The 19,166-nt window shown below is 39.6% G+C and overlaps 1 protein-coding gene and 1 long non-coding RNA gene across 2 annotated transcripts; one reads left to right on the plus strand and one right to left on the minus strand.

Annotated features, from left to right (window-relative positions):
• The first annotated feature begins 328 nt into the window (after positions 1–328).
• On the plus strand, positions 329–8,784 carry LOC148053344 (uncharacterized). Its single transcript, XR_015708815.1, has 2 exons — positions 329–1,089; positions 8,351–8,784. It is a non-coding gene; the product is annotated as an uncharacterized LOC148053344 (long non-coding RNA).
• Positions 4,876–19,166, minus strand: TBPL1 (TATA-box binding protein like 1). The gene is made up of 7 exons (XM_087776884.1): positions 18,650–19,166; positions 12,769–12,955; positions 12,055–12,137; positions 11,077–11,140; positions 9,240–9,343; positions 9,044–9,138; positions 4,876–6,132 (listed from the first exon to the last, which is right to left on the minus strand). The coding sequence occupies exons 2-7, from the start codon at positions 12,901–12,903 to the stop codon at positions 6,062–6,064; spliced, it is 552 nt and encodes a 183-aa protein (XP_087633010.1). The 5' UTR covers positions 12,904–12,955; positions 18,650–19,166; the 3' UTR covers positions 4,876–6,061.

The following is a 19,166-nucleotide window of genomic DNA, read 5'->3' on the forward strand; positions in this document are numbered from 1 at the left end:
ATTAAAACCACCTGACTGTGTCCTGCAGTGAAGGAACAGTAACTTACTGATCGAGGCAAAGTTTTACCTCTGAGCAGAGCAGATCAGTTCTGATCAGATTCTCACATGGTCACACCTCTAGATACTGACATGGTAAATTTATAGGAGCACGTCTATTCAGACAGTGAGCATGTGTTCAAAACCTGAAAAGAAACTATTGAAGCCAAGGACATGATTTACCAGAAGTCATTGGAAATTTAGCTACCTCAGGATGGGAACCTACTGGCCAAATCTGTACCACAACCTCCCTGCATCGTATGCTTTAAGGGAACCAACATCACAACCCTGCTGGACTTCTGGTACCAAGGTCAGGTAAGCAGTTATCACAATGCAGGATTTTTCAGTATGCAGATCCCGTGTCATCTAAAGCAAGCGAAACTGAATTGCTAAGCCACTGGCTAACTGGTCAGCTTATGGCTGCCTTATTTTTTCTGTCCTGATCCTAGAGCCAGCGGTTCTCACAATAACTTCATGGGGGCCATAAGATCGGGCTGCTTTCAGGGATGCTTATGATAGTGTGCATAAGGCTGAGCAAGATGCAGTTTTTGGCATACACAACGTACCAAAGATTAAGTAAAATCTTCTCATAAGGGTCCATGTGAGCCCTTTTGACATAGTCTGTAAGCAACAAGAGGCCAAGCACACCCAGGACAGATGGACAGACAGTGGGGCTGTGCACCTGAGACGTAGGTGACTTCAACCAAAGGCCCTGTCAGAAGCAGTAAGCTCGAAATCCTTTTGCTGTCATTCCCTATGGGGAATCGGCAGGTTCCCATCCCAAGCTAAAATTCCACCCTGGATTTCAGGTGCTTCCACCTTTTCCACAGACGTGGAAAATTTTGGTTTCTATTTGAATTTTCCAATAAAAATTGAAGAACTGCTTAGAATTTTGTTTGAGGTCTACAGTTCCAATATCGACCACAAGAGGCTAGGAGAAGAGGTCCCTTTGCCCCTGCGTGGGAGAGAGCCCACAGCAAGGAGTCTCCTTGCGCTCCCCTGACCTCAGCAGTAACAGTTTACTCCACGCTGCAGCAGCAGGAATTGGCAAAGGTAAGAGAATTTCTGTAACTTTTACAAATAGTCAGAAAAAGGATGCAAAATACATTAGAGCTCAGCCATGTAAACGTTTAATAGCGGTGTAAAATGGGGAGAGCTGGAGAGCTGGGTTTGGGGCAGTGGGAGAGAAGCCATGGATGAGGAGGGCACACGAAATGCAAGGGGAGGTGAAGTCAGAGATCGACTCTGGTGGTGGGGGGAATGGGGCAGCTGAAGTTTTTAAGCGTAGATGTTTCATGAATTTTTTACCTTAAATTTTCACACTTAACTTGGAGGTGTGAGGAATTCAAGAACCAGAATGTGGCCAAACACCACAAGATTTGGTGAGGTTTGGGATTTTTTTGTTGTTGTTGTTGTTTTTTTTTTTTTATTTCAAATGCTCAGTTCAGCATCCCGATTTTTGCACTTTTGGGATCAGCTCACATTGTGATAGACAGCCTGAATTTCATTTTTTTTTTTAACCATAGTATGCTCAAGCAAAGAGTAGTTTTGAAAAATATCAATGCCTTCTTGCTAGACAAATTTGTTCTATTACTGAAATGGAAAGAATAATAAAACATGGGATACATGGTTGGTGCCATGTGTTGCCTAATGAGTATGTGTCAAGCCTGGAAGCCTGGCAAGCATTTGTTGAAGAAAAGCAAAAGATCTAGGAGAACAGATCTCAAGTGCCAGCAAAGGGCTGCAGGCTGGACCTGCTAATACTGTAAAGCTTTTGTCTTAGACCAAGAGTGATACTTTCTTCCTATAAAACCTACAAACTCCACTATCAATTCTGAACACTGGTAAAATGATCATCAAAAACCAGTCTGAATGCACCATTTTCCGGGCTTCTGCATGTTAGTACCTTCCTCATTTTTTTAGCATTGATGTCTACTGAAATCTCTCCACCTGGTTCATGTTTAGGTTAGAGGATGGTTATCAGTATCATGCGTTCCACTAAATCAGCTTCAGAACAAGAAACGTTAAGGTGACTCTGGGTAGTCTCCCACACATGCTGTTAGTTTATCAACATCATTCTTATACTAACAAGTACCTGAGATTAAATCAAGTAATAGAATGTATTTTTAGTAAGACTATATTGCAGGAAATTCATCCATTTCCTGACCTGTGACGTTACCAGGTACTGGCTTACCCGCATTTCCAATAGCATCCCCATTTGCTCTGGTTGGTACTGTTTTCTGATAGTTGCTGCTAGACAGCAGACCTTTGCACATGCAATCCAAGCCCGTATCGCCTTACCATTTCTATTACATCACATTTAGTGAAAGGGGCTTCTGCAAAATCTTTCTCAGCATTGCAGCTTCCCAAATAAACCTCTGTGTAATACATTTTGTGAGTGTTCTTACAAAAATAAATTTAAGTTAGAAAATACCATAGAAATTACCTCCCCACCTTACAGGTTTTGGGTTCATTACGAGCTCTTTTAAACTGTCCCCATGCACACCTATTTAGTGCAGAAACAAGTAAGTAAAAATACCATCTTTCTGAAGAAGGCATAGTTCCAACACTGGTTTAACTGCAGAGACCCTAATAGCTTCAGATACCTCCAAAAGGTGATGACGCTGTAGTCAAGGTCTTTTTAAATCGTTATAGCTGTAGACTTAATTGTAGTCCTACAGACTTAGCCCTATATAGCCCTATAGATGTAGCCCTAATTGCACTGATCTTTTATAACAAAGCCTGCGCGTCTGATGACACAGAACTGGCTGTCACAACCTCATCAACTATGAAAATACAAGGGAAAAAAGGGACACGTTTTACAAATCACATCCCTGGGTCTCTGAAGCACTCCACAAAAAAATTTGTCCTGGATCTAAAATTATTCAGTATCTTCATTAATGGACTGGATTACAGAAGAGAATATGCTTATTAAATTTGCAGGCAATACTAAACTGGGAGAGACTGCATTGGAATTCAGAACGTCGCAAATCTGTGAGAAGGGTCTGAAAAAAGCAGGATACAAATCTGAAAGCCTAAGTGCCAATTTCTCTGGTAACGCTAATTGCAAGTCAGAGAATGATGAAATGGAGCTAGAAACTGCAGTAAAAGATCTAGTGGCTATGACAACTCACAAGCTAGCAATGAGTCAGTTATCGTTCTACTGCAAAAAGGAGCCTTAGTAGGCTGTATAAATAGAACCAACCCTTCTCTCTAAGGAACACGAAATAAACTTTCCATGGCGCTGCTAGTGCCACCGCTGAGCGCTGCGCGGAGTTTTGCACGGGATCCACCTGGAGAATCCAAGGACAGGTGAACAGTGCTCTAGAAAACACGGCCGTTGAGGAAGGGCTGATCGATTGGCAGGTTAAGTTTAACCCAAAGCACGGCTCCTCACACCGGAGGTGAGGGCTAGCGCGCAGGGGCGTGCCGTCTGGCCGAGGGTCCGCATCACGACGGCATAGAGTCGAGAGCGAGGGCCTGGGTGGAGGCGCCACAACACGGCAAAGGCAAGAAAGGCCAACGCGCGATGGTGGGGAAGGGGTGTGCGCGTATACGCACCCATGTAGAAATAAGCAGCAGCAGCACCGAGGCTTATTCCAGACGGAGGCGGGGACCTACTCATTTAGAGCCGCGACGGGAAAGAGAGCGATATCCCTGAGCGTAAGCGTACGCTGCCAAACGCCCTTCATCATCAGAGGTTTTAAAGTGTGTTTGTCACAAACAGTTTGAGGCTCCCTGGGAGCTGGAAGGACAGGTGAGCACACATTTCAAGGAGTCTTTTATTTGCTATTATTCCCTTTCTCAATGCTACCCTGCAAGTTTAGTAGTGTGCTTTTCGGGTCCCTTATGGATTGTTATGAAGGACTCAAACTGCTGGCATGGATTTAAGCGGCACTGCAAAAGAAACAGTTCCCATTTTAATACATGGCAGCTTGTAATTACCTTTCGTTTTTGTTCCAACAGGCAGATTTCATACTACGTGACAGTGCTAACAAAAAAGCAAAACGTTCTTCTTTCTCCACAGATAAATTCAGGAGACGCATATGCTTGATAAAAGCTCCAGAATGTCACTGGTAGCACTCAAGTGCTTTGCAATTTGATCCAAAAGAAAAAGAGGCAAGCCTAATCTCAGACAGCTATTGTAGTTACAATGGCCAAATCCTCATTCATCAGTTTAGGACTGCACTTTGTTCCTGGAAAGTGCATTACAATTTTGTTCATTGTTCAAATACCTTCTGCTTTTTCTTTTTTAAATTGTAATAATAATACACTAGTGTTCCCTAATGGTGGTTTGTCCATTGCTCTCTGTGACTTTTCACAAAATCCTCATTAGTGTCAGGAGTGCTGAGGTCCACATCATCTTCTATACAAACTGGAGAGCTTACATATTGCTCTTTATCATGAATTCTGTGACTGTTGAACTCAACTTAGTAATTTCATGGTTATAAGTCCTCTCTTTCCTACCTACACTGAGCTTAAAAGGGCTTACATGAATCTATCACTTCAGGCTTGTGGCAAATTGTTGCTTCTTTCTTTTTGTTCCGAAGGGTTTGGTTGAGCATTTCCCTATATATTCCTTCCTTCCCCTAATTTCTGCATGAAGTCACTACGGACAGCCCCAACTTCTATACCATCCCCTCAGACAGATTAAGTACGTTATGCTAGGCATTTGCTTCTTCAGGATCTTCTTCCACCTTTCGTTTGCAACTGTGACTTCTGGTACAGTAACAACTCATGGTTTACTATTTTTAGCACCCGCTAAGACCGTATATTACCTGCAGCACACAACAGTAGTGTTACATTTCTCTTCAGTGAGATAGGGAAAAAAGACATACGTATATTTATACATATTTATTGTATCTTTTTAAAAGTAGCATTTGCAGTTACTTTTAAGCATTCACCTCTCTTCTGCTTCAAATGTGCACTTTTTGAGAGAAACATCTACTGGCTTCCAAGTCCAAGATTAATACCAATAATAACACATGCCAGAATCAAGCTTCATTGCTTGTTGGCAGCTCCTGTCGTGAGAATATTATACAGTAAGAAGAGTGTAGAAAAGGTCTGTATTAATCATTCAGCAATAAGCCGGGGCTGGATTAGCGTGACCACACCGTCTTCTCGAGTTGAAGCACAACACCACTTTCCTGAAAACCGAAGCTCACATAGTAACTTTTCTCCTTTTGCATCCAGTAGGTGGACAAGGCAGTTGGTTTTCCTACAGCAGCTTCTTTAGTTGATAAGATTTCCTCATCATCTATAGGAAACCACTTGCTGTAGATCTTTATATTTAGAAATGTCTTCTCTTCAGGTAACAGCAAGAAAATACTGGAAGTCTGGCATGTAGTTAAGAAAACTGGGAACAAACCAAATTTCATCCTCGGATAAACATACGTAACTACTATAGATTTCAATCTAACCCACGCACAAAGTTTTACACATACTACAAGTAGAAACAGAAGGTATCAGCAAAAGACTATTCTTACATTGTTTCAAATTAATTCGCAACTATACAATTTTAACTGTAATAGAAAAAGGGAAAGGAATATAACAGAACAGGTATGAAGAGAAATATTTTCCAAACTTTTATTTGTGCACATTCATAAGGTGAAAAAGATAACTTTTACAGCTTCTTTGGTGCCCAATATTCAGCATACAAAAATGTAAAAGACTATTCACAAATAAAACACAAGCTCAAACTAAAAAAAAAAAAAAAGTTTTAAAGGTAGTGCACATCGTGACAGCTTTGCTTATGAATACACAGAAATTACTGCAAAAATAAATAGAATGTCTTTTTAAAAGCAGCAATTTCATATCTTGTAAACTTCCGTTTTTACAATACAGCACTGTTAAGAGTAAAATCCAAAAGAACTGGAGTTTATACTGTGGCCATGAGCAAGTAAAAGAGTCTGTATTCCTCTGCTATGGTTGGTCCAGTTTTCCTTTTTGCTTTTAGTCCAATGTGCAGCAGTCTTTAAAGGTGCTTGGTTAGGGAACCTAACCATCAAGTGGTGAATTAGAAAATTTATTTCCTGCTTTCAAACACGAATGGGTAAATCTGTTCCACAGCACTGGCAACAGCCTTTACGTTTGGCCCTGAGACATATTAAAAAAAAACAAAAACAAAAGAACAGTAGGAAGAGAAAAATCAGGGAATCAGAAATTAAAACAACAATAGTATCTTTAAAATAACCTTAATATTTGTAGCTACCACAACTTTATACTGTAGACAAAAATAATTTCTCCCCCATTCCTCCCAACTTAAGGTGTTCCTCTGATCACTCCTACTTACAAGAAAAGACTGTCACATGAAATCTGCAAGATGTTCTACACTGGCCAATGGCTAGACTACAAATAAATAATACCATCATTTAATTTCATAACAACTTGGGTGCTTTTCGATTTACTGGCTTAAACAGTCAGCCCAGAGAAGGCGGCAGAGGCTAAGTGGCAGAGCTAAAAGAAATACTTTTACTTATGCTCATCTTCTAGGAATTGGTATTACTCAAAGCCTAGCCACTTTTATCTCTTCTTTTAAAAACCTACCAATAAAAACTACTGCTAAAAAATGCTGGATTTAACCCAGGTATGTTTCAAGCAAGATTATCTTACGTTTGAAAATTACAGATTATTACTTTCTAGTCTGGATTTTGCAAATAGCTCCACCACTGATCTCAGGACAAAACCTGCAAGCCAGGGAATGGTTATTGTCTCAGGATGAAGGTTATCTAACACGATCTATGAGCATTTGAGGAAAGAAAAGAAAGAATGAACTAGTGGTGCTTTCTAATGGTGCTAGACCGGTTTACGCAATGAAGAATTAAGATTGCAAATAAGCGAGCAGTAACACGCCAGAAGACATTCATCCTGGATAGAAGTTTGGTGATGCAGATAAATGAAAATAGCAGTTTCTCACATGCTTTGATGCCTGTGAACTCAGGGGGTTTTTACCTCCCTTAGACTTCAAAAATTTCTTCCAAGCATAGAGAACTGTTCAAAATGGTTCCCAAAAATCATAAATAACTTAACTAAGTTATAAATTACTTAAGTAATTCTGGAAATATTGTTTTAATTTACACACTCAGTCAGAAAGAAAATGGAATGGAATAGGATCCTTCCTGTATTTTCAAACTTGTCAAGCTGAGTTAAGCACTCACCTAAAACAAGCCTGCTGAAAGGTACCTGCCTTGTGGCAGATACTGCACCTTCCTTGAATTTATCTGCTATTATAGAAATGCAAGTTCTAGAGAAAGCCTTCAGAAAGCAGGAGTACAAGTAGGCAAATAATTCTTGTAAAAAACTGCTACTCCCTGTAGGGCTGAGGAGATGTAAAAACTGGATCATCATTGCAGAGAGTATAAGAGAAGAAAAAACAAAACAAACCCAAAAAACAACGCCCTCATCACTCATTTTGGAGGAAGAAAAATTAATACTTCTTCCTATTACATATCAGTTCTTTTTATTTTCTTTTCTCAATGTAACTCTAAATTTTTTTATACTTGTCCCATTAAAAAGAACTAGGAAGGTGGGGTTGTTTTTATAACATTTCTAATTATGTATCTCAAATAAAATTCTTTGAGTTAGTGGCATGACAAGTACTAGTACTATAGAAACATGAATGGTCAAAAGGAACCTCATCTGAACACACTTGAGAGGGAGTACAGTAAGGTTGAAAAGTAATTTAAAACATTTTTAGAATAAGAAGTGTAAGACTGTGAACTTTTTTTTCCCCTAGAAGAAAGGCCTAGGAAAAACAGAAGCCTTCAAAACCAACAGAGGTCTGAGGTATTTCAAACTCACTGTAACAAGAAAACCAGAAGGAAGTACAACTTTGATGTTTACCATACTTGCCTTCATATTTGAAAGGACAATTCTGGAATTTTGTCCCATATATGGAGTAATAATAATCTCACAGAAAGGCTAAATCTCATTAGGAGGCTTGACAAGACACGCTGAGAGCCTTTTATTACTGCAGTGCTACTTGAGCTTCTTATTGATTTTAAATTTAGTTTCTAGTTTTGGCTACACCAGTTGCTCTGCTCAGAACATATACGGCAATCTTGAAATACTTTTTAGCCCTGTATTTTCAGATTACCAAATCTGATGGAGTTTGTCTTCTTTAAAAAACACTTCTCCCGATATCTTGCGAGAAACATTCCCCATAAAGCCTAGGTTAAGGAATTAAGATGCGAAAATAAAAATCCCTACCCAACTTCTGACACCAGCAGCTGAGCTGAGCTCTAACGACCGCAAGACAGAATTCCCACTAAAGTGATATAAAGTGATATTTTTTGGTTCTGTACCATTTTAACAGGTATTCTCTAGAAAACCTGACTTCTCGTATCTGGAAACCTGTGGTGGACACCTCACAAGCAAGCATAACAAAGAATGGAAAATGAAAATTAGGGAGAGGAAAAAAACATGGCATGGCATCTCCAAGACCCAGGACAATCACGTCTCTGATCACGCGGGAAAAATCGCTGATGCCTGTGATTCAGGTGGCAGTTCTCTCTCAGCTGAGCTTTAACAGAAGAGAGCACAAGGCTGAAGAACTGCAAATACCGGTCAACTTCAGTTATGACAAAATGCTATGCTATCCTATACATTTCCATAAATCTCCAGTTTGGAAACATGTATTTATGAAAGGGATGCTAATGCTACATGCAGTGTAGTTTACAGCACTACCAAGATGAAAAGAGGGAAGAAAATTCAAAGATTTACATAAACAATAAATACCTGCATTCTCAAGTCCTCTCTCACTTCCGTTTTTATAAAAATCAGACTACGTACATTCAGTTAAAGTAATTTTTGAGCCTACCAATAATAACACTTTCTCTACAAGTCTTCTGGCAGTTTCACTCAAAAACATACTAGGTGCTAGCACTGGGAAACAAAATCCCTTCAACATATCTTTTGACTGTTTTAAATGTCTTCCTTCCCTAAACCTACTGGTGCTAAAGTTAAATATTCCCAACAAGTTAAATATTTATTTTTGACATCAAAATACCTGTAACTGTGATACTGCCTGTGGAAAAAATCTGTAAGGTAGCTCTGAGAGTTTTTATTCTGTAACACACGGCAGGATGAAGTTCTGGTTCATAACTAGAAAACAAAATAAAAGGTAAAAAAAGATAGATCTAAAACTGAAAAATAAAACCTTGAGAAATATAGCAAGACTATAATTCTTTAAAATCCTACCGTACCTCGCATGAGGTCTGTTATTCTTCGTAAATTCTGGCAATCTGATCTCAAAGGGCATGTTGCACACTGCTAAAACATTCACAACTTTAAAATCTGTGAAAATTACCTTTTCAAAAGAGAGGAAAAAAAGACATTAGAAATTCAGTTTACAGTGAGGCAGATGTATGGATTGCAAAAAAGTTAGAAGAATGCTAATTAGAAAATTTTTATGAGATTTCAAAACTAAACCCTTGTGATTGATACATTTCTAATAGGAATCTAAACAGTACTTAATGGACTCAAATCGCTTACTTTATCCTTCTATGGTACAGTAACTGTTGAACTAGATACTTCACAGTTGTATTATACTGTTATAGTACAGTTTACGAATGAGACATAGAAACAACTCATATTGCTGTACTAAGCACCTCCAAACTGAAAATAAATTAAATAGCTCATAGAACATCAAAATAAGCAGAGAAAAAGCTTAAATTTCATTGTTACAGGAATCTTATGCTATTTGGAAACTTCTTTAATGCCTTGTTGCTATACACTATTTTTATTAAAGCTAAGAATAAGAAAAAAGTGAAAATTGTTTTGTTTCAAATCCCCAGTGGCCAGTACAGCAAGCTGTTTTTCTACTCCGTTACTTTCTGAAACCCAGCTCAAACTACTGGCTTTCAGTTATTCTTTACCACAGCCATTTTAGATGACAATAAAATAGCCAAGAGACAATTCCTAAGCAAACAAATGCACTGCTGAGAAGTCAGTGTTGGCAATATCACTGAAGAAACTTTTGTTCATTTTCTGAGATTGCCTAAACTTAAAATGACCATTCCTCAGTCAAAACTTTTTAGAATTACACTACCAGTAGAAGCAACTTATCCTTATGAAAGGTCAACTATCAATTTAATCTTCAAAATACATTCCACTTAAACTGCTCACTTTGTTATAAAACTTGGGTGCGTCCACCCTGGAACCACTGTTTATCTCACTGATTTAATGTTCCATTCCAACTTTAAGAGGCTGAGGCTAATGTATGCATTTGTAACAGCAAGACCGTCCAACTTCTGCTTGGGTCTGATGCAGCATTACCAGGATAGGCTGTCACCACTGCCTTTATGTACTACAATCAAAGGGAGCCTCTGCCTGCCAAAGGACAGCCACTGTTTCTATTTAATTGCCTGTCCGTAAACTGAAACTGGGGGTAAACAGCGCAACTGACTACCAGTAAGTTTTGCAGTATTAAAACGTGTCATTTTAAGTCATTCATGTTGCTGGTTTTCAACCTTTACTACGAAATGCAAGTGGTGTTTTTGACTGGTAATGTTAACCCAAACCCACAAAAAAGAGGGGTTTCATGTCCTAAGTATTTTATTTGGCTTATTTCCCCCTATGCAACCTGACAGCGCAGACGCACTTTTTTTCCCCACTTAAAGATGCTCAAACTTGCCCTTAACAAGATGCACACATATCTGCTATTCCATCAGAAACGAGGGAAAATTATGTTGAAATGACAGCTAGGTTTATACTCTTCAGCACTTCTTCCAAATAAATCTTTCAAGATATTGTAAATTCTACCCAAGAAACATCTGTGGGTGGTTCAGTTATTAAAAAAATTTTGTTGTTCATTAGCAAGAGAAGAAGCACTGCTTTGAGCTGCCAAACGAAACTCAAATTGACAAAATAAAACAGTTTCTCTTTAACCAGCATCTGGAAAATGTATGCCGACACAAAAGGGGCATCTGAGTGAAAACATGCTTACTGCTAAATTGTTATGCTCCCTCATTTTTGTTTCTTTCTAAAAAATGGACTACCAGCATTGCTTGAGTCATACAAGTCCTTTTTCATTAGAATTACCTGAAAACCTAGTTTCTGTAGACTACGAGCTAATCGTCTGGCACCAAATTTAGCTTCTTCTTCACTATAAAGAAGAGAGAAAAGAATCTAGCATTAACAGAAATAGAGCATATATTTGTGCCCACACATACCACAATAGCTACTCAGACTACAAAATGAACCATTAAATCATGCAATGCATGAACCATCATCACATGGACAGCCTTCATTTTATCCTACTGTACGTATTACATTTTAACTACCTAGATATTCAAATGGAGTTCTTGATGCCCTGTCTGAAGAATATCTTGGCACTTGGCTCCAGCTGAAGTTGCAGACGTATTTTTATCATACATGGCACTAAATACTCTTAAGAGACAATATGATCATGGGTAGTCTGGAGTTAACATCCTGAACAATCACCTTCCATTTTGAGACAGAGATCATGTACAGAAAGTATGCAAATTTACTATTGTACCTTAACCTTCATCCACAATGCAGACATACCTTAAAGGAACTCAGCTGTTAAGAGTTTAGCGAGTCTCAGAAGTATCCGAACTGAGAGCTTGCTTTTGCTTCTTTCCAGTCCCTCAACACTGTATAACTCGATGAAATTCAGGTGGGTTTTTGTGAAATAGTAAGAGATATTCCTCAAAAAAGGTCATCCCTTCCCAAGTTTCAAGTTCTGGCTAAAAACATAGACTTCTTAAAGAGTTCTCAAATGAAATCTCTAGGATTTTCTTCATAAAGTAGTTTTCCCTGCTGCTCTCCCAGAAGGCTGAACTGATGTTGCTTGAGATTTCAACTCAGTCTGAGGCAGACACTTCACATAGAAAACTTCCTCCCAAATACATAGCTTGGCAAGGATCTACGTGTGATCTGGTGTGAGTGAATCCTAACATTGGCAAGTACTGACTCTTGCCATCTTCTTCATTTCCAACGTTGTATTTTAAAATACACAAGAATTTACAGCTAGAGAAAGAATCTTCATGAACTCACCTTGTGGCTCCTGTGCAAATAACTTTTCCTGAGGACCAAATTGTGGCCGTAATCCTAGGTTTCCTAAGCTTCATTAATACTTTCTAAAAAGAAAAATAAAAGTGGAAGAATTGGGAATTAGTGGTAGTTCAATTTCATACTGAAAAAAACCCAAAACAAAACCATTAGACAAATCAACTGTTACACTAATAATACTTCCTTTATTTTTGATAGCCTTGAACTGTTCCTTCATCTCTTTCAGTAATTAAAAAAAGAATCAGCTCCTGAGAAGAGCAAAATAAGCATGGAATATCTCAGCCAGTGATGCAGTGTTCACAAAACAGATTAAATGAAGGTATTTTCCTCTGGATAAAAAGCTGAAAGCCATGAGCATTGTGCTTTTTTCTTATTACAGTGACTCCCACATTGCTGACTCCTTATCAGGATATATTTTCTTAACAAAACCATCAATGTTATTACCCTGAAGTGTAAGAGGTCTCATCACATACCTTATACCCAACATTCACCTCACTAGTTGCAGTCTTCTGAGACAGTATTTATCCCCTCCCCTTACTGTACATTTATTGTATGACAGACTAAATGCCTATCAAGACAGAAATACAGAAATAAAACTATGTTTTTCTCTATCCACCATACACAGATATCAGACACAAGAATGTTTAGCTTAAGGAACATTCACAAGAACAGATAATTGAGGTACGTTGAATCTCTTACCCCAACATCACGCTTGTATATCACATTTGCTCCTTCTAATGCGATCTTTCTCAGGTTTAAATGACATCTTGTTCTAAAAACACACACTACATTTGTGATTAAAATGTCCAATGCAACATCACTGTCCGCATCCATTGGGGTGATTTACAACTCAGTTTTCCCACCAGCTCACCACGAAGATCACATCCTGAGAAAGGAAAATGATAAAATTAAACATACGAGTAGAAAATTGCCTATTAATGCCATTGTATACATCCGTCCCTTAAACGAGACAAGAAGCAGAAGTGACTACGCTCTGACTCATTTAAGTTAACCGTGTGTGGGGAGGGAGGGTGTCTGCATCCTGTATGCTAGAAAATAGGAGGTTACTTGTTTGAAGCCATGTTGCCAGACTTAACAGAAATAAAGTGTGTATACATATATACATATATATATAAAATATTTAAACTTGTTGGTTAAGTACGTTACAACTCCTACCAACTATGTCAGGACACAGTACAGATTACTGAAACTTTTTCCATAGCTCCAGTGGATAATCTTTCCTCAGCTCATTTGAGGATGTCATTAGACACCTCAGGAAAATGCACTTCTCTGCCTGCTGAAGTTGATAATTCTGAACAGCTTGACGTTTGTGCTGGAATGGATGAGCCTGCTGAATAACTTTGAACTAACACGGGTCACACAAACTGCAGCCTGTAGACAGCCTGCTACCACAGCTTTCCCATCTTCACCCGGCACTCTTGGCCCGTCTCTCCCAATATAACAGCATAACACGAACTATACAAAATGTCCTGGTGGCAGCGACAGCCTGGGCTGAGCCACAGTGGCCTCTCACCCCCTTCTGCACTGCCCACAGGAACCGCACAGAATGAACGCATTGTACACGTAGAGTAAAATCAAGTGTTTCTGCCCAGTGCAGGCGCAGCAAACCTAAGGCAGCCAGGGAGCGTCCAGTCTGCCCGTGCACACTGACAGTGACGCATATCTCAAACTGGGGAGGAGGATCATAAGACAGGGAGCTGGGCTACCGCGCAGCCCAGCCCGAGACTGCCCGACATCTCTTCTCTAAGCATACCAAAGCCAAGACAGCAGACATCTCAAATAAATCTCAGGTGAAGTATTTGGGGAAAGGGGAGGGGAAAAGAGCAAGAACATTGCTATATAGTGAAAAGGACTTATATCAAAATACTGTAGTTCATTAAGGAATTTTTCTCTGTAGAAGAACGTAAAAATCTTAGTTTTACTCGAGGAGGAGTAGCTTATGTAGAGCATAGCCTAAGAGATAAAGGCAATATTATCTTGATCTATTCATCTAAAATTTTAGTAGTATTTCATCCAAAATGAACACAACAGAAAGCAAAGAGCAAAATCAAAGAAAAATAGTCAGATATATGAAATGCTCTACATGGTCATTGCCATGGAAGAAGCAGGAGATTATGCATCAAGAACAACGATATACATAACAGACTGTAATGCATTTCTACCGCTTTAAGTGTTTTGGCCTTACGTTCTGTATCAGAAGTTTTCAAGATTAAAAATTAACATTACTATCAGCATTTTCATCTGACTATGACTTCCTAAACATCATGCCATAGTCTGTAATCAAGAACTCACTCAAGGTGCATCTTTGACTACAACTCACTGACAATACAGAAGTAATAAACTACAAGGCAGATGTGCGTAACGTATTGGGTCAACCGCTGTGGTGGTTGCTGCTTCTACTGTGCAGCCCGTTCCCAGCTGAAAGAAACATTCTGTAATTGTTGGCTTGTCCAACATAAGAAAAGCCAACATGGGTGATAACATAGAAAAGAGAGGAAGAAACAGCAAGAGAAAACCAGAAAAACCAAAGGCTACATGTGGAGGTGGGGGGGAAAGCAGGCAAAGAAGAAGAGAACAAACAGTAACTAATTAGTATTCCCAGATCCTCTTTTTTTTTAAAACCAAAAATTATATGAATCCTCAAAGTTAGAAATGACTTATCCCATCTGGTTTTGATGGACTACTACAGATTGGGTTAGCAATTTATGGCACTGGATCCAAAGATAGCACATGTGCAGATTTTGAATGGCATGCAGGCAGGGCCAGCACAGAGCAAGAAGCTGGAACCCGTGGCATCTTCACAGAGGCATTTGTGTTCCACCCTCGCTCCAACTCCTGGCTCTCGCCGAGTTCATTTACTGGAACCCAGGAATGATTGCCGTATAAGAAAACCAGATACCTCAAATCAGAGTGTATCCCTATTATCAGCAAGTTTCTACTGGCATCCTCAATCTCTACATTCTGAAAGAATAACACCATCATGCACCGCACCCTTGAAAGGCTGCTAACCTCTCAGCAAACCATAATACTGCATGATAATGTCCCCATAAAACTCTGACAGCTTGTCTTCAACAGATCTGGGGAGAAAAGACACGTGCTCATTCAGGACAAAGGAAAAAGTGTTTGAAAGAGAGGAAAATTACAGTTTGAAAGGAAAAGATCATTCAAGGGGGATCTACATGAAAAAAGAACATTAATATGCTGTGGAGCTGTCAGTAAGGATGTTTTCAGCAGTTATGGTGTACCTTGGTTAGAAGTACAATCTACTTGCATAGATTTTAATGGGAGAAAAATTACACAGCATTACAGTAATGTGCCCCCATTTTCATTAGCCATGTTCTGAAAGTTCAGGACAACAGATATTTAGGGAAGAGCTTTTTAACTGAAATTTAATTTGAGCTGCAGCTAATATTTTAGACTATGTTTCGTGACATTCAGTTAAAAAGGGACATAATTTGTTATAGAAGCAGTATCTGCATACAGCGTAAAAATACTGAAAACTGCTTTTATTCTACTTTAATGTTACTTGATCTAACAGAAGCACTTCATTGTTGAACTTTTCACTCAAATATTGAACATTTCAAATATTAATTACCAAGTTTTTCTCATTTGTATCAAGAAAACTCTTTATTTACTGCTGCTAAATGCTACTCGTGTTCTTTGAGAACCTGAATCTAAGTGTCAACAATTTTGAATACACCCATTCCCATTTAGTGTACAAATACAGTGTTAACCTCTTCCAAGGCATGGTTCAGAAATATTGCGTAAACCAAAATGTTTCTAGACTTGGATACTTCTGTCCAAGCAGTGAGTGAGCATAACCTATTACAACCTCTGCCTTAAGCGTTCATTTTAATGTCTCACACTGTACTGCAGACAAAGAAAAAAATCTGGAGAAAAGACATCCTGCTACCTTTCTTTGGGAAGTCTCAAAGAAATCTGAACTCATAGGAACCATGTGAACAGAAGCAAGCTAATTGTTTTAAAAAAATAATAATACATGCACTATATGAAAAAAAATATGAAGAACATGTTTCTTCAAGGTGTAACTATGTTCTCAGAAAGAAAGACAAACGTTCTCATTTAAACATATCCCACAGGAGTCCTAAGTAACATCCTCTTTCCCAGTTTTCTCTTGTCTTGTGTGGTATTGATACACACTACTGTATCCCTGCTGCGTAGCCCTGACGCATTATGTTATTTCCCAAAACTTGAATTTCTGCATGGGGAAAATAATGCTCCCATGCTTTTACAAAAACATTTTTAGATCAAGCAACAGCCTTATATATAAGCCTGTTACTATTCCATATTTATGCAGTTACACTTGTGGAACAGAGGGACTGAGTAGAAACCAAACATCTGGTTCTTTCCAGTTCTGGATTTGCAAATGACTAAGTTGATTTTATTGAGCTCAGCTTAGGTTTTGTTGATTAGTTTTGCCCAAAGGTTCTCTCATTTGAACCTTAGAATTCTGGCAGCTTAAATCTCATTTCTAAAATTGTATTTTGGCAGTTAATGCTAATTTAATAATAGGCTAAAACTGAAAATAAAATCATTTACTTGTCCACATGTGCAGCATTTCTTTTAAACTGTGTACTTCATTCAGCTTTCTCCAGCACAAGAAACTAGCCAACTTTGATTTCAAGTTCTCTTGCACCAGTGTAACACAATCTACCCTGACAGAGAAGCTTAAATACATCTCTGTAAAAGTTTGTATTATTTTATTTTATCAAAGAAATTTTAAAAGTTTGTTCTTTCTTTTCAACATAGATTTCAGGGATACCTCTGGAATATTACCCTAAGAAGAAAAAAAAAAAAGAGGAAGGAAAAAAAAGTAGACAGGTAAAGCATGATAATGAACATAAAAATAAAAACAACAACAAAAGCTAACTCAAGGATATTTGACACTGTAAAGTAACATGTTCTACACAAAAACTAGAGAAACTTCGCAGAATAAGAAACACTTCGGAGGAAGGAATGAGCACTCACGTTCTTAAACAAAGCACTACCCATACATCCCCACTTAGGACCACAGCCATACTATTTTAGGTACTATATAAACACACATGAAGACAAACACCCTGCACTGAAATCTTACTATCTAAAAAAAGCCAGTGCTCTCTGTCTTCAAAAAGTTCCAAACCAACCACACCATCATCATCAAAGAAAGAGGAAAGGCACTTGGGATGGGGTATACGAACAAAGTATTATTTTAAGCTTTTGGCTACCTTTGATCCAAGAAACTCAGAGCTATAGAAGCAGATAGGAGGCATTTAACAATGGTTACATTAATGTCGGAACAGTTTAACAAACACCTTTTTCACCAGCAGTGTAAGTATAAGCAACTTCTACTGGTTATTTTTAACCTTGCTCCAAAGCAGCTCACCAAGTGACTGACCCCACAAAGAGTTCCAACAGCCCAGCTGAAGGGATGCTGTCACTACTGTGCCAGTAGGCATTCATTAAACTATTGCTTGAAAACTATTTTTGAAGAAGTTAACAGGAATTTCCATATGAGGTTTCCAGATGAGAACAGAGGACACACAAAATAAAGCCCATCAGGAACGAGGAGGGAGTCGATTACATTCCTTCCACTGAAGGTACATTTTTTAAGATTTGTGTTCAGCCCCTCAGGGAAGAGGTCCATATGAAATGCTGGAGGCGACAGACCTCTGAAATCTGCTTGAATTCTTAGATATGATACAGTTCAGGTGGTAGGTGGATGACTCCCCAGAACTGACAGCAACACAGCTACTACTGGCTGTAGAGAAAATCCTCTGATCCAAACAACTTCCGTAGTTACAGTCACAGAGCTAGAGAGGTGTGGTTTTAGTTTCTGTTGTCTCCAGGGGCAAGTTAAATTGTCCCTAAAGCAAAAGGCCATCCTGAAGCTTCACTTTTCACTTCACTTTTTCACTTTTCAAGATTTGCAGAGTCATGACTATTTCCTGCAGAACTAAAACAAATATATTTTGGAGAAAGAGAAAATTTCCAAGTATGCATAAAACCAGCGTCAAAGTAGGGATTTGTCGAATCAGACTAATGAACAGAATGATGATACCAGCTATACCATAAGCAAGTAGGACACAAATGCCCAATCCTGCTGTCAAATCTCTTGGATCAGCCTACTGCATCCCCATGGACTTGGGGTCTTTCAACACAAATCCAGTTGCAGGAATAAAGCCCAACAGCTCATAGAACAAGACGAGGAAGTATATTCTTAAATAATTCATTACAGGCCATTTTCCTCAACTCTTTCTCATCAAAAAGATCCGTTCATATTCAAAGTGAAAATCACTTGCATCCAATTTTGTGCCATCTTTCCCTTACAAGATCCAGCAATAGTCGAACGCCAGGCATTAAGAACAATCCTTTAGGTCTTTATGATATGTGGAAAATTGTCATAAGTATGATAAAAATCTGAACTAACAGGTTAGGTGGCCATTCCAACTTGATTAAACATTGTAAGAAAAATAAAAATCTGTTTTCCTGTTATGAAATACTCTAACACGACAGGTATACTCTAACACTCTCATCCCCCTCCCAGTCAAACATTTACCATTTGCACGTCTCGACGGAGGAAACCAAGGCACTCTTCCTTCTCACACAGCCGGGAGTCTCGCTCAAAGCCCTACACGTACCAGTGCCACACCGCTCGCCTTCACAAATAAGTATTTTTTCCCCCTCGTTCCGCCCCAGCCGAAAACTTGTCCGGCCAGCGCAGGAGAAACAAAGCGCAGGCAGCGGGCGGCCTAGCCACGCCGGCCTCCGCCGCTCGCCAGCGCCGGGTGATGCCCGCGCTTCCTTACCCGGAGCGGCGCCGGCCGCCGCTGCGGGGGCCGCGGCCGTTACAAAGCTCCCGGGGCCGGGCACGCTGTTTCGGGGACCGGGGCGCGGAGCAGCCGGCGCCCCTCGGGGAAGCCTCGCCGGTTGCCGGGGAACGGGCCGTTGCCCCCGCAGGACGCTCTGCGCCCAGCCGCGCACCGCCCGCCCCAGGGGGAAACGGCACCGCGGCGGGAGGCGGCGGCAGGGCCGCGGCGAGGAGCGGGGGAGGGGGGTGGGGAGGCCCCGCGCCG

The sequence above is a fragment of the Nipponia nippon genome, unplaced genomic scaffold (assembly GCF_047370975.1).
Source record: "Nipponia nippon isolate SJK-2023a ecotype South Korea unplaced genomic scaffold, ASM4737097v1 scaffold_4, whole genome shotgun sequence".
In the NCBI taxonomy this organism is placed as follows: Eukaryota; Metazoa; Chordata; class Aves; order Pelecaniformes; family Threskiornithidae; genus Nipponia; species Nipponia nippon.